Genomic DNA, 14,297 nt, shown 5'->3' with positions numbered 1-14,297 from the left:
GTGGCTATCAGGGTTAGGGCGATGTTGGGCATGCTTTCCCCCTTTATCTGGAGGTTTGGAGATCACATCCCTGCGAAGACTGATATCCATTTCTAATATCCAGATAAAGCGGACGATGGCTTCATTGATCGCCATTGTGCAGGAATGAGCCAGATCTACATCATACCCATCATGTAGTGTGCGATATTCTGTCGAACGCCTTCTCCTGGCTAAGCTGATGAGGCAAGTCCACACCCTCACTTTATTCAGGGATGCAGTTGCCTATCAGAGATCTTCCTGCTGGCTACAGCACAGGGCTGGTCTGGGTGGATCACTGACAGACCAGATTTAAGTCCAACCTGGTGTTGTCAGACTTCTTACTGTGTTTACCCCAGTCCAACGCCGGCATCTCCACATCATGGATCACTGACTCCAGAGCAAATCTGACCGGATTAGTGATGACAAGCTGTTGCTTCTGGAGTTTTGCTCTTCTTGAAGGACTCAGCGGCCTCAGTCAACTCATCCAGCATCCAGAGTTTGTCCAGGTTCCCCTGCTGGTTGTCATCTAAGATCTCCATGATAGAGGGTAGGAAGAATTGGGAAGCCATGTTTTCTGTGGGCATCATGTCATAGAATCTGGCATAAGAGAATTTGTTGATCCTCGAAATGTCAGACTGCAGTGTCTTTAGCAAATGTTTATCTCTCTCTCTTGCCTTCTGAATACCTTTGAGGATGAAAAATCTCTTGATGTTTTCCTTGATTGCCCCTCACCAGTGTGTCAGGAACTTGGAGGGTTTCACAGTTGTCCAATCTTTGTCATCCCTTTTGAGTTCTTCCATGTACTCTGGGATCAACAATTTCATGTTCAGCTTCCATGCCCCCCTGCCAACCCTCTGGTTTTCCTGCAGGAGGCAGTGGTAGAGAAGAACACGGCTTGCTGGTGGTGACCTGACCGTGAATGCTCGGCATACAATCAGGAAATCTATCCTGGACAGGCCAGACCCATCTGGCCGCAGCCAGGTGTATCTATGCTGCACTCATCTTCAGGGTTGCTGAAGATGTGCAGCGTGGCATCCTCTACTGGGCATGCCATCCAGTCTGCTGTTGGCCCTGTCGGATCATCCTGCTGCATGGATGACATAATTGAAGTCACCGCTCAGAATGACTGGCCTGGAAGTCACCAACAGCAGTGGGAGCTGCTGAAGGACAGCCAGCCATTCACTGTTTTGAGCCTGAGCATACATTTTAATTAACTGGAGTGGACCATTCATGTATAATACATCTGCACACACATACCACCACTTTAGATTTGGAGATGAAGTTGCCCCTTGCAGCAGAATACCCAAACAGGAAAAGCACCAGTCATTTCCTCCCGACCAGATTGACTGCCAGTGGAAACACCATCATGACTATTGTCTGTAGGAGCTGAGATGTGTCATTGTATACTCCTGCAAAAAAGCAGGCCAGCTTTGACCTTGGCAAGGTATCCAAGGTGGCAACACATCGCATAGTAGATTTAATCCTACGCATGTTAATGATCACAATTTTTACCCCCATTTTAAAGCATTTTATCGTTTATCACCCGTTGTCCTTGAGACTTTGGTCTGCTCCTGCATATCCATAGTGTTTGCAAATTGTCTCACTTTCGCTGACTGAGGAAACTGTCATGAACCACTCTATTTGGAAATGTCCTGTCCAGGTGACAGAAGGCGGTTCATGAAGGAGCGAGATTTGAATTGTTCTCTTTTGGAGGAGTTTCTCCCATCTGATCCCCCTTGGGCATTGCTGCTCCTGGCTTCCCATAGCTGGGGTGCACTGAGCGCATCACTTCTCCCTGCTTCATGGAGCTAATGTTGTCCTATTCACTTTGAGGTTGAAGTTGGTGTGCACTGGTCTCCTCGATGCTTTGGACTCCAGGTATCTCCTCCTCCAACTCCATAGAGCTTTGCCACTTCTTCTGTAGGTACCGTCCTGGTGCTTTTCTTGGTCTGCAGTCCTTATCTTCCTTGTGGGATGAGAGTTGCCTCTTGCTGCTCATCTGGGAAGGGGCCTGGTTCTTCCCCTTGCTGCCACTCCACTCTCATTCAAGCTGTTTTCCATTTCCCAACCCGAACCAAGTGCTATTCACCTATCACCCCTGTGCTCCCTAAACTTGTTTCAGGTCTGTCAATAAAAATTCTCATCCTTGTATTCAAATTCTCAGTGACCTCACTGCTTGTCATATTCGATCTGTGTAATTGCCCCAGCCTTAAAACTTAAAAGTCCTGTTGCTTGCCAGTTCTACTTACTCCTTTTATACTTGATTCCTCTTGCACTAAACACCAACATTCCATTTAATTTCCTGATCACTATCTGGAAATCCAGATTCCTCTACAATAGAGTTCTGCAGTCTCCAGTCATTCAATTAGTATATTGCTTTTTTATTCTTCCTGCCACAATTGACAAGTTCACATTTTCCCACTTGATGGTCTATCTGCCAACATTTAGTCAACTCACTTAACCTGTCCAAATCCATTTATAGACTCTGTATACCTTCTTTACAACTTGGTTCTGTACCTAGCTTTGTGACATCAGTGATTTAACTACCATATTTTCAATCCCTTCACCCAGGTCATTGATATAGATTGCAATCAGTTGAGTCCTGGTACTGATCCCTCTGTCACTCCGCTAGTTACAGGTTGCCCATCAGAAAATGATCCATTTATCTCAACACTGTTTTCTGTCAGCTTGCCATATAGACATTTGACCTATATTACAAGTCTGCCCTTGTAATTATAGTTTATTTTCGCTTCTAGTATGTGATATTTCTCAAATATTTACCTAGTCTTTTTTGAAGATGTTTCTTGGAACTGTTTTTTTAAATGTTCAGTTCAGCACAGTTGAAGCCACATTCATGAGACCGCATTAATATGAAAATAATTATATATGGTGAAGATAATGATTGCCTCTGGGGTAATCAAATGATAGTCTGTAATTAATCAGGAGGCTATTCTACTTTCCTGGAATTCTTTTTAGCTGTTCTGCTAACTTTAATTTATTTAATATGATAAATTATCATCTCCTTGGTGTTTGGAATGGGGGAAGGGAGAGAAGAGATGAAGCGGTATAGCATCAATATGTTGACTTGCTGATGAATTAGAATTCTGCCTATCAAAAGGGTTTTATTTGGTTCTTAGTTGCACTGATGTCATTGTGAAAGTGCAGGCATAAAATTATCTTGATATCACCATTTGTGTTCTGTTTAAGGTTAAGAAATCATGTTGATTTTAAGCTTGTGTGTGTCAGCATCCATCCATATTCATGGATATGCAGCAAGCCCATTAGGGTTTGGGATAGTTCATGTGGTGTACTTCTGGCTGAAGAGACCAACTCATGAGAGGCAGGTTCTGCATATTAAGTTATCACATGTCATTGTGGGTTGTGTGCAGCGTTGGTGAGTGTTGGCAAACTGCTGTACCTATTGATTGTCCTGGTGGCAAATACCAGTCCAAAGGTGATGTCACCATTTCCCCCTGTCATGGCCTGTGTCCCTGGAAGGGACAGTGCTCCGAAGGATGGTGCTATCAAATAAACCTGTTGGACTTTAACCTGGTGTTGTGAGACTTTTTACTGTGCTTACCCTAGTCCAACGTTGGCATCTCCACATCATGGTCTGTGTCTCCCAGCAGTGAAAATCCATGTTTAAGGCCTTCCATGTTGTGTTTGCAAGCATCTTTCAAGCAGAGTTTTGGACGTCCTATTGGTTTTCTGGCCTCAGCTACCTAGCCATGTGGAAAATCCTCGGCAGTATATCTGTATTCTTTGCTCCAAACCTGCCCAAGCCAGCGAAATCACCTCTGCTTGATGTCTTAGCGTACTTGGGAAGATTTGCCTTTTAGAAGACTTTCTCATTTGTGATCATGAGATGCTGGGAATGTGTACCAAATAATGAAAATGAAAATTGTTGAGCTTCCTTCCCTAATAGCTGCAAGTTGTCCATGTTTCACAATTATTCAGCAAGATGTTGAAACCAGTGTCTTGATCCTCAGAGTCAGCTAGTTTTTTTTCCATGCACATTCCGTGAGATGACCAAAGGGGGCAGCTGCTTTCCCTTTGTTTATATCCAGCTCTGCATTAAGAGTCAGATTGCCATCGCGAACCCAAGGTGGCAGAATTTGCTAACCACTTCCTGCAGTGTGTTGTTTAGTACGATCAAGGGTTGAGATGTGATATCTTGTCCTGTAACCAGTGTTTTCCTGATGCTAAAAGTAATGGAGAGCTTACATCAGAAGGCAACAATTTGTTGATGCTATCTCTGCATTTTCCTGACTATCCAAAAAGGTTAATTTTCTGTTTTGCTTCTCCTGAAAGTGCTGACTGTTACTGGAGTACAATTCTTCTGGTGCCAGCTGTCTTTTTGTAACTTTTGTAATTGTTATTGCCAGCTGAGAAGTGGCAGAATGGTTCCGGTTGCTTTCCACCTCATTCCATTCTCTGTTTTAAACAGAATTTGTTTACCAATTCGGTGTTTAACTGATTTAAGTGCTGTGACTGTAAAAGACACAAAGACCGGTCATCTTCTAAATTTTATAAGAAAAACAAATAGTGTTTATTGTACTTGATACCTTGCTAGTTACATCCACAAAAACCTGCAGGTGATTTGTCAAACATGATTTCCCTTTCATATATCCATGCTGATTTTGTCTAATCCTACAGATATTTTCCAAATGTTCTGTCATCACCTCCTTTGTATAGATTCTGGTGTTTTCCTTATTAATGTTTGGCTAACCGGCCTGTAATTCCGTTTTCTCCCTCCCTCCTTTGTTAAATAGGTTAGTTACCTTTGCCTTCAATCTGTGAGGACTGTTTCAGATTCTACACAATTTTAGAAGATGACAGCCAATGCATCCATTATTTCTACGGCCACCTCCTTTTAGTTTCTTGGGATGTAAATAAGAACATAAGAAATAGAAGCAGGAGTAGGCCATCTAGCCCTTCGAGCCTGCCCCGCCATTCAATAAGATCATGGCTGATCTGTCGTGGCTCAGTTCCACCTTCCCGCCCTCTCCCCATAACCCTTAATCCCCTTGCCTATCAACCCGCGTCTTAAATATATTTAGTGAGGCAGCCTCCACCACTTCAATGGGCAGAGAATTCCAGAGATTCACCACCCTTTGAGTGAAGAAGTTCCTCCTCAACTCTGTTCTAAACTGCCCCCCCTTTATCTTGAGGCTGTGCCCTCTAGTCCTACTGTCCTTTCTGAGCGGGAAGAGCCTCTCCACCTCTATCCTATCCATCCCATTCATCATCTTATATGTCTCAATGAGATCTCCCCTCATTCTTCTAAACTCTAACGAGTACAAGCCTAGTTTATTCAGGCTCTCCTCATAGTTCAACCCCCTCAACTCCGGTATCAGCCTAGTAAACCTCCTCTGCACTCCCTCCAAGGCCAAAATATCCTTGCGTAAGTGCGGCGTCCAAAACTGCACACACTACTCCAGCTGCGGCCTCACCAGTGCCCTGTACAGTTGCAGCAAGACCTCCCTACTTTTATATTCAATCCCCCTCGCTATGAAGGCCAGCATCCCATTTGCCTTCCTGACTACCTGCTGCAGCTGCAGGCTGGGTTTTTGCGACTCATGCACAAGGACCGTTGCATGCTGCAGTTTTTCGCCATGTAAGTAATAGTCCTTCCTACCATTATTCCTACCAAAGTGGACAACTTCACACTTGCCAACATTAAATTCCATTTGCCAGTTCCTGGCCCATTCGTCCAGCCTATCTAGATCCTTCTGCAGACTTTCCACACCCTCCGCACAGTTTGCCGTTCCACCAATCTTGGTGTCATCAGCAAATTTCGACACCATACACTCGGTTCCCTCCTCCAGACCATCTATATAAATGGTAAATAGCTGAGGTCCCAGCACCGACCCCTGGGGCACTCCACTAGTCACCAACCGCCAACCCGAATAGCACCCATTGACCCCCACTCTCTGCCTCCTATTTGACAGCCAATCCCCTATCCATGCTAACACCCTACCGCCAACTCCATGCTCCCTGACCTTCTGTAATAACTTCTTGTGCGGCACCTTATCAAATGCCTTCTGAAAATCAAGAAAGACCACATCCACCGGCTCTCCTCTATCCACCGCCCTAGACACATCCTCATAGAACTCCAATAAATTTGTCAGACACAACTTCCCCTTAACGAAACCGTGCTGTGTCTGCTCTATCAAACAATTCTCCTCAAGATGCCTCGCTATTTTCTCCTTGATCACGGATTCTAACATTTTACCTACAACAGACGTTAAACTAACCGGCCTATAATTCCCTGCCTTTTACCTGCCACCCTTCTTAAATAATGGCGTAACATTAACCATTTTCAATAATCTGGCCCTGGGGATTTTTCGGCTTTCAGTCCCATTTAATTTCTCTAGCACTCTCTTTTTGTAATAACTTCCTTCAGTTCCTCCTTTGCACTATACCCTTGGTTCCCTAGCATTCCTGAGGAGTTATTTGTGTCCTCCTCTGTGAAGACAGAACTAAAGTAATTAGAACAAATAAAATTACAGCACAGGGACAAGTCCTTCAGCCCTCCAAACCTGCACAAACATGCTGCTCATCTGAACTAAAACCCCCTATCCTAACGGGGACCATATCCCTCTATTCCCATCTTATTCATGTATTTGTCTAGAAGCCCCTTAAAAGTCACTATCATATCTGCTTCCACTACCTCTCCCTGGCAACGAGTTCCAGGCACCCACCACCCTCTATGTCAAAATTCTGCCTCGTAAATCTTCCTTAAACCTTGCCCTTTGCACCTTAAATCTTGCCCTTCTCACCTTAAACCTATACCCCGCTGTAATTGACCCCTCCACCCTGGTAAAAAAGCTTCTACTATGCACTTTATCTCTGCCCCTCATAATCTTGTAGACTTCTATCAGCTTGTCCCTCAACCTTTGTCATTCCAGTGAGAACAAACCAAGTTTCTCCAACCTCTCCTCTTAGCTAACGCTCTCCATACCAGGCAACATTCTGGTAAACCTTTTTTGTACCCTCTCCGAAACCTCCACGTTCTTCTGGTAGTGTGGTGACCAGAAGTCGACATTATATTCCAAGTGTGGTCTAACCAAGGTTCTATAAAGCTGCAACATACTTGCCAATTTTTAAACTCAATACCTGGCCGATGAAGGCAAGCATGCTGTTTGAATTCTTGACTGTCTTCTCCACCTGCGTTGCCAATTTCAGTGACCTGTGTATCTGTACACTAAGATCCCTTGACCTATCAATACTCTTAAGGGTTCTGCCATTTACTGTATTTTTTCCATCTGTATTAGACTGTCCAAAATGCATTACCTCACATTTGTCTGGATTAAACTCCATCTGCCATCTTTCCGCCCAAGTCACCAACAGATCTATAACCTTCTGTATCTTCCGATGGTCATCATCGCTAACCGCAATTTCACCAACTGTTGTGTCATCTGCAAACTTACTAATCAAACTTGTCCTTGAACAAACATTTAATTTAGCACCTCTACTTAATCACTGTTGAGGTTTCAAAATTAAGCAGTCCATTCCCCATGTAGAGTGTCACTTAGTGTCTGCCTACCCCTCTCACTAGCAACATTTAATGTTGCCAAAAGTGATTCTTCTTTTCATCCCTAATTTCCTACTTTCTGCCAGCAGATCTCCACCCAATCATAATTGCTGATCTTAATCTCTGTCAATGTGCCACTTCTGACTAAAGATAGCTCTTGCAGCTGATTTATCATTGAAGAGATGGAGAAAAGAATGAAAAATTCTGTAGTGTCTTAATGGCTCAGTCGGATATGTTCTGAAATGTGCTTCGTGTATGGTGAATAATTTTCAACTGCAGCAATCATTATATGGCAGCCACTTTGCATGCAAACTGCATGGTGTCACAGTGGTTAGCATTCCTCTCTCTTAGCGCCAGGGACCCAGGTTCAATTCCCGGCTTAGGTCACTGCCTGTATGGAGCTTGGATGTTCTCCTCGTGTCTGTGAGTTTCCTCCGGGTGCTCAGGTTTCCTCCCGCAGTTCAAAGATGTGCAGGTTAGGTGCGTTGGCCATGCAAGGTTGCCCATTATTGTCCAGAGATGTGTAGATTAGATGGATTAGCTGTGGTAAACATGTGGGGTTACGGAGATAGCGTGGGGAATGGGTCTGGATAAGTTACTCTGCCTGAGAGTGGGTGCAGACTCGATGGGCTGATTGGCTCCTTCTGCACTATGGGGATTCTATGATTTTAAGGTTCTGAAAACAGGTTAAAAAGATGAACAATGACTTATAGCATCTTTAATAAAATATCCCCAAATTTTTCAAGTGAGCGTTATAAAGCAAAATTTGATACTGAGCCACATGTGACAGTATGGGAGTAGATGACCAAAAGCTTGCTCAGAGAATGAATTTCTTTTAAGGAACACCCCAAAGGAATAATGAAAAGTCGAGCGATGGCGCAGTTTGAGGAGGGAAAGAGTTCCAGAACTTAGGGCCCAGATAGCTGAAGGCATGGCCACCGATGGTGAAGCAATCAAAATCAAGGATACTTACACAGTCAGAATTAGATGTTAGATATCTGGGAGGATTGCAGGGCTGGTGGAGATTAAAGAGATGGGGAGGGGTGAGGTCAAAGATTTGAAAATGAGGATGAGAACTTTAAAATAGAGGCATGGCTTGATGGGCTACTATTGTGTGTCAGAGCACAGGGTTGATGGGTGAACAGAACTAGATGCAATTTAGGTAGCAAAGCTTCGGATGACTTCAAGTTTACAGAGGGTAGAATGTGGGAGGCCAGCCAGGAGTCAATTGCAATAGTCAAGTTTAGTGGCTGATCATTTTAGGAGCAGATGAGTTGAGCTAGGGATTGATGTTATGGAGGTGGATATAGCAGTTAGTCTGAATCTCATCTCAAAGTCAAATATAGCACTAATGATGTGAATAGTCTGACTTATCCTCATACAATTGCTGTGGAGAGGATTGGAGTATGTAAAAATTTAAATATTCTTGTTATATGCTAAGAAAAGGCAAGACTGTCAAAGCCATAAGCCCACGCTGAACTTCACCCACACGTATCTACCTTCTCTGCTCTTACTAGCTCCCTGGAAAGGCAACAATAAAGACCTGTAGCTAATTCAGAATTCTGCTGTCAGTAATTGCTTTCCAGCCGTGTTGGTCAGAATAACAAAGGCAAAATACTGTGAAACAAAAACAGAAAATGCTGGAGAAACTCAGCAGTCTGATGGTATCTGTAGAGAGAGAATAGAACCAACATTTCAAGTCAGGATGAGGACCTACTGAGTTTCTCCAGCACTTTCTATTTTTGATCAGATTGACATCTGTCTGGACCAACTCAATAGGCAGATTGGAACAACCAGAGAGGGGCATCTCCCACAAAGCAACACACCCACATGACTACACTACACTGTTGGCCTGGATCTACGAAGACCAGGAGTGGAACTTGATTCCATGATTTCTGATTGGGAATTTCTCATTTTAAAAGCTAATTGATTAAATTAAGTGTCTATAATGCCTCCCATGAATCAATAAGTATTGTTACTTTATCATTAAACACATTCTTCTCCATTTCCACAGAAATTAAACCCCAAGTTAGGTGAATAGGCCATGTTAAATTCTCCCTCGGTGTACCTCAACAGGCCCCAGAGTGTGGCGACTAGGGGATTTTCAGAGTAACTTCATTGCAGTGTGAATGTAAGCCTACTTGTGACTAATAAATAAACTTTAAAACTTTATCTCTTAGAAGAAAGGATAACATTTCTCACCTTTTTCCTGAAGTTTCTCTGCCCTCACCTGATAGAAAAATGGCTTGGTGTAAGTTATTGGCAGCTATAACCATTGCAATGTCACAAGGGGCTGTACTTCCAATACTCCATCTTCGATTTTCTAGATCGCATCTGTCCCTCAGACTGCAGGGCAGCCAAGTACAGCTAGGCCTTGCACAAGATGGTCATGGCAATCCCTGAAGGAACTGACAACCTTCAACCTGAAAGTGCTTCCATGTCAAACTTGAGATGGAGTTCAGCTGTAATCCTTTAGACTATACAAGTGGATCACCAAGCAAAAGTAAAGGAAAGAAGACTTTAGGGTGAAAGCGAGGAGGATGTTGCATTCCTGTGTGGATTACTTACTTTGTGCAAAGCAAGGAGGACATTGGATTCTTGTGTGGATTATGCTGTGTATTATTGCTGTGTACTTTGTGGATTATGACCGGGACCAGACAAACCTGCTTTGGCACCTGACTATGGATTCTATGAGAACCTACCTCGGTAACTTGAATCCTTTTCCGTTTAAATGATCAGGAACTTGGCCACATACCTTCATATATGTTAATCAATAAATTGTTTACTGATTTGACTTGGTCTTCTGCCTGCTTTCTGTTTCTAAACCCCACTTGTATTGTCGCCCGACCCCTTACAACACGACACTCTCTTTGAACACTAACCAGAATTTCAACAGTTTAAAATTGTTGCAGATTCTGGAATCTGAAACAAAAATAGAAATGCTGGAAAATCTCAGCAGGTCTGACAGCATCTGTGGAGAGAGAATAGAGCCAACGTTTCGAATCCGGATGACCCTTCTCCACAGCTGACAATTTAAAATTAGTTTTTGTAGATGACATTGAAAATAACAAAAAAAGCAACCCAACAATATTACTTTGAAAATCCCATGCTAGGGACTGTCTTATCACCTTTTGTCTACTCATTTTGAAAAAAAATGGTGAAATAATAAATATTTTGTTGATCAGGAGAAGGCCATAATGTCCTTTCAGCCTATTGTTTTAATTCACTGCAGATAATCTGAGCCAGAAAATATGTGCATGCTGCTGGAGTAGAAATTTATTAGCCAAGGCAAATATTGCTATTATGGCAAATTGAGATTCAACTTTCCTATGTACCATATGTGTTAAAATGATTGCAGTTTCAGCACTTAAATCATTACTCAACATAAAACCACATTAAAATCTAGTTGGATGATACATTTCAGGATTGATCCAGAGCATCAGTAAACTTGGAAACCTTGTTTTTAGGTAGATACAGAATAAGGTCCTCCCCAGTGGAAATAGAGTTGCTCAAAGAAAAACTAGCGTGCGTCTCTGTGTGCACATATCTCACTAAATCTGCCCGCTGTGTGTGTCTCTTGGTCTGCTTTTCAATAGCTGAAGTTTACCAGTTATAGATTGAGTTCCGTACTATATCAGAAGCATTTTTTTCCTTGGGATTTGGCCGTGTAATATATATCCTTCCAAAATCTGCATTGTAATATACAAAACTTGTACCGCAAGCTGGATTATTTTACCTCAAAGCCAAGCTATTAACTGAAATAAAAAGAGAAAATGTTGATAATACTCAACGGGTCAGGCAGCATCTGTGAAGAGAGGACCAGAATTAATGTTTTAGTTTGAGGACCTTTATCTGTTCTGGTGAATGATTAGTCTTTCAGCCTCAATGACAAGAGCTCCTCAAAACATTCTCTCTAAAGTATGCTGCTAAAGAGAGAAATGTCAGTGATATTTTTACAATCAGCCCATGAGCACGTCTTTAACATGTTAGCGAAAACTTTAGCAAGTTGGTCAAATTTTGAACACTTCTGTCTATGTAGCAGTAATGGGATCAATACATAATTTCATAATTAGTTGATAAGGGAAAGAGTGTTTAAAATCTATACTTGTAAATTAAATATTTGAAACATAATGTGCTGGTATACCTTCCAGCTGTACCGTATGATGAAAATTGATTTCTCTAGGCAAGAAAAATGACATTTCTTATTGACAATTATCCAAACTGTGAACATCATGCATAGGAATTGACTCAATCACCCTTTTAAATTTAACAATTTCTCATTGTCTGAATGAAACTATTCTTCCTCATACCAGTATTTAAGCCAAAAGTCCAAAATGGGTGAGTAGATGGACAGCTGCTTCATAAAATTTTTATGTGACCATGCACCCTTTCTACATTTGCTGGCTCTGTGCAATTGTTTATGGAAACCAAAAATATTGCAGCCTTTATAAGTATGATTTATACTTGTTTAGTGAATATTTTTGTTTAAAATTAAAAATGCAAGTACAGAATTTGTTGCCACCCAAAGATTTTTCAGCAACATTGTAATATCTTTTGCATGGTACAAAAATAAAATGTTTAAATCTTGATTTACTTCGAGAACCCATTGCCAGCTCACTTGAAACATTATCATTTCCTGAGAGATTTTTCATCAGATCCGAAAGTATTCACATCTTTGAAGTGAATAGGAAGAGACTGCAATCTCTTGTCTTGTTCCCCCTCATTTTCTGTCAGCATGACTTTGATCTTCAGAGTTTAAATTCTTAAAACTGTATCACCTAAGGGTATATGGTCAGTTGGGACATAGTGTTTGTGGTGCTATTCTCAAGACAGTGGAATTTTCTTTGCCATGTAAGCAGCTTACTGTATCCGGAACTGACAGACCGTTTGATACTGTAAAGTCTGCATCTACTGAACAGATTAAAGATCATGACATTTTGAGTAGCTGTTTTAGTTCAAGATTCTAATCTTGCATTGATTACACCAATCAGTTTCTGCGTCTGATCTTTCTGATAGCTGAACTGCATTTGGCACTTTATTTTTTAGTTCAGTTGAGACTTTTGATTTCAGCTGGAAGTAAGCTTGCAGCGGGGTTTCCATTAAGGCTCGTTCCTCAGGCCCTACATACAGCTAGTAATTTCATAATTATGCTGAAATATTAAAATCTTCAAAAAAAATTACGTATCAGCAAGATACTTTTCATGGCTGTCAGTTACATTACCAGCATTAACATCAGAATCTGAAAAGAAAACTCTTGTTACACAGTATGAAGCACCTTTCGGCTGGGGCATCAGCCATGATGGTGACTGGTACACTTGCAATAATTATATGCAGTGCCATCTGAATGAAAAGCAATTTCCTCATGATTGAGCGTGCATCTAAATATAGAACCTTATGAAGAAAAAAATGTTTTGATTCATTGGTGTAGATGGGCTTGCCATCAATGTTTTTATATTCACTGATTCTGTGTGAGTGGATTTGTGGAACAGCAAGCATGTTATTTTATCTGAAGTTTCTAATGTTCTGATTTGAAATTCTGCACAGGCATCTAAACCTGAGTGTAAGGCCAAAGCCACTGTCTGCCTTAGTACGGAGTGGTGTCCCTGAGGCCCTACGAGGTGAAGTTTGGCAGCTGCTTGCAGGATGCCATAACAATGACCAGATGGTAGAAGATTACAGAATTCTTATCACAAAAGTAAGTAAATGTATATTTAAGCAAAACGTATCTCAGTTTTATGGAATAGAAAGAATACTGTTACGTTGGTTGATATGTTGCTTTCTTAATTGGTGATGTGCATGCATTTCTTTGTCATTTAGTTTTGTTGAAAAATTAATTTGGAAATTGACAATTCTTAAATGGTGGGCAGTTGCTGCAATCTTTGAATTGTTCAGGAATAGGTTATACAAGTAAACTTGGAAATCTGCTTGGACTTCATCAAAGGTTATATTTATGGTGGTGTATTTGCTATGGAACAAACTGCACGTTTTGAATACCATTTAATGATTTATTTATTTGATTTTGCAAAGAAAAACTTATGTCAGTCCTCAATATTAATCTTGCATTCAGAATTTGCTTTCAGTTGCTCTAAATTGAGGATTCAGATAGTTGGAGCGTGCCCAACTGGAACTCGGAAAAATTCCTGATCATGAAATGTCACAATCCAGTGTTAAAATTTCTCACCTCAAATTGATTCTCTTGTTAGAAAAACACATTTCCATCATCATTGACAGTTTAAAAAGAATGAAAACTAGTCATCAGACTACCAAATTACCATTTTAATTAAATGACTTTTCAATTTTTTTCTTAAATTTCAAAACATTTTGCCACAATTCTGAAAATAGCTGAATCTTATTGGATCAAATGATGATTAACTGAGAAAAGGGAATGATAAAAATGTCTGTTGAACTTTCCAATTAATATATTGGAAATAATGGTCACCATTGAACCATAGGCATAAAAAGGATCCTCTGAACAGTGATACTCTGGTTCCAAAAAGATAGAATATTCCAGCACAGAAGGATGATGCTCAGCCTATTGTGCCTGTGCCAACTCCTTGTTAGAGCTATCTAAAATACAGCTGTAAGGCTTTTGTTGCATTGTACTCATATTAGAAAATGATTTGAAATGTACTCTTTTCTATTGGTGATGTAGATCATTCAGTAAATGGAGTACTTTCAGTAAGAGTGAAAAGTTACTTCCTTGAACCTTTTGTTGTGAACTGGAATGCACTATCTGAAAGGT

The 14,297-nt window shown here is 41.2% G+C and overlaps 1 protein-coding gene across 8 annotated transcripts in view; it reads left to right on the top strand.

Annotated features, from left to right (window-relative positions):
* The window catches only part of rabgap1 (RAB GTPase activating protein 1), a 199,773-nt gene that overhangs the window by 90,141 nt on the left and 95,335 nt on the right, over nt 1-14,297 (top strand). For all 8 annotated transcript variants that reach the window (XM_080212509.1, XM_080212504.1, XM_080212506.1 and 5 more), the window contains one exon: nt 13,100-13,250. In XM_080212509.1, coding sequence (XP_080068635.1) covers nt 13,100-13,250 — 151 coding nt within the window. The remainder of the gene's footprint in view (nt 1-13,099; nt 13,251-14,297) is intronic.

The sequence above is a fragment of the Carcharhinus amblyrhynchos genome, chromosome 25 (genome assembly GCF_965287045.1).
Source record: "Carcharhinus amblyrhynchos chromosome 25, sCarAmb.v2.hapA, whole genome shotgun sequence".
In the NCBI taxonomy this organism is placed as follows: domain Eukaryota; kingdom Metazoa; phylum Chordata; class Chondrichthyes; order Carcharhiniformes; family Carcharhinidae; genus Carcharhinus; species Carcharhinus amblyrhynchos.
Note: the sequence above shows the minus strand (reverse complement) of the source record. Positions and strands in the feature narration are given on the sequence as shown.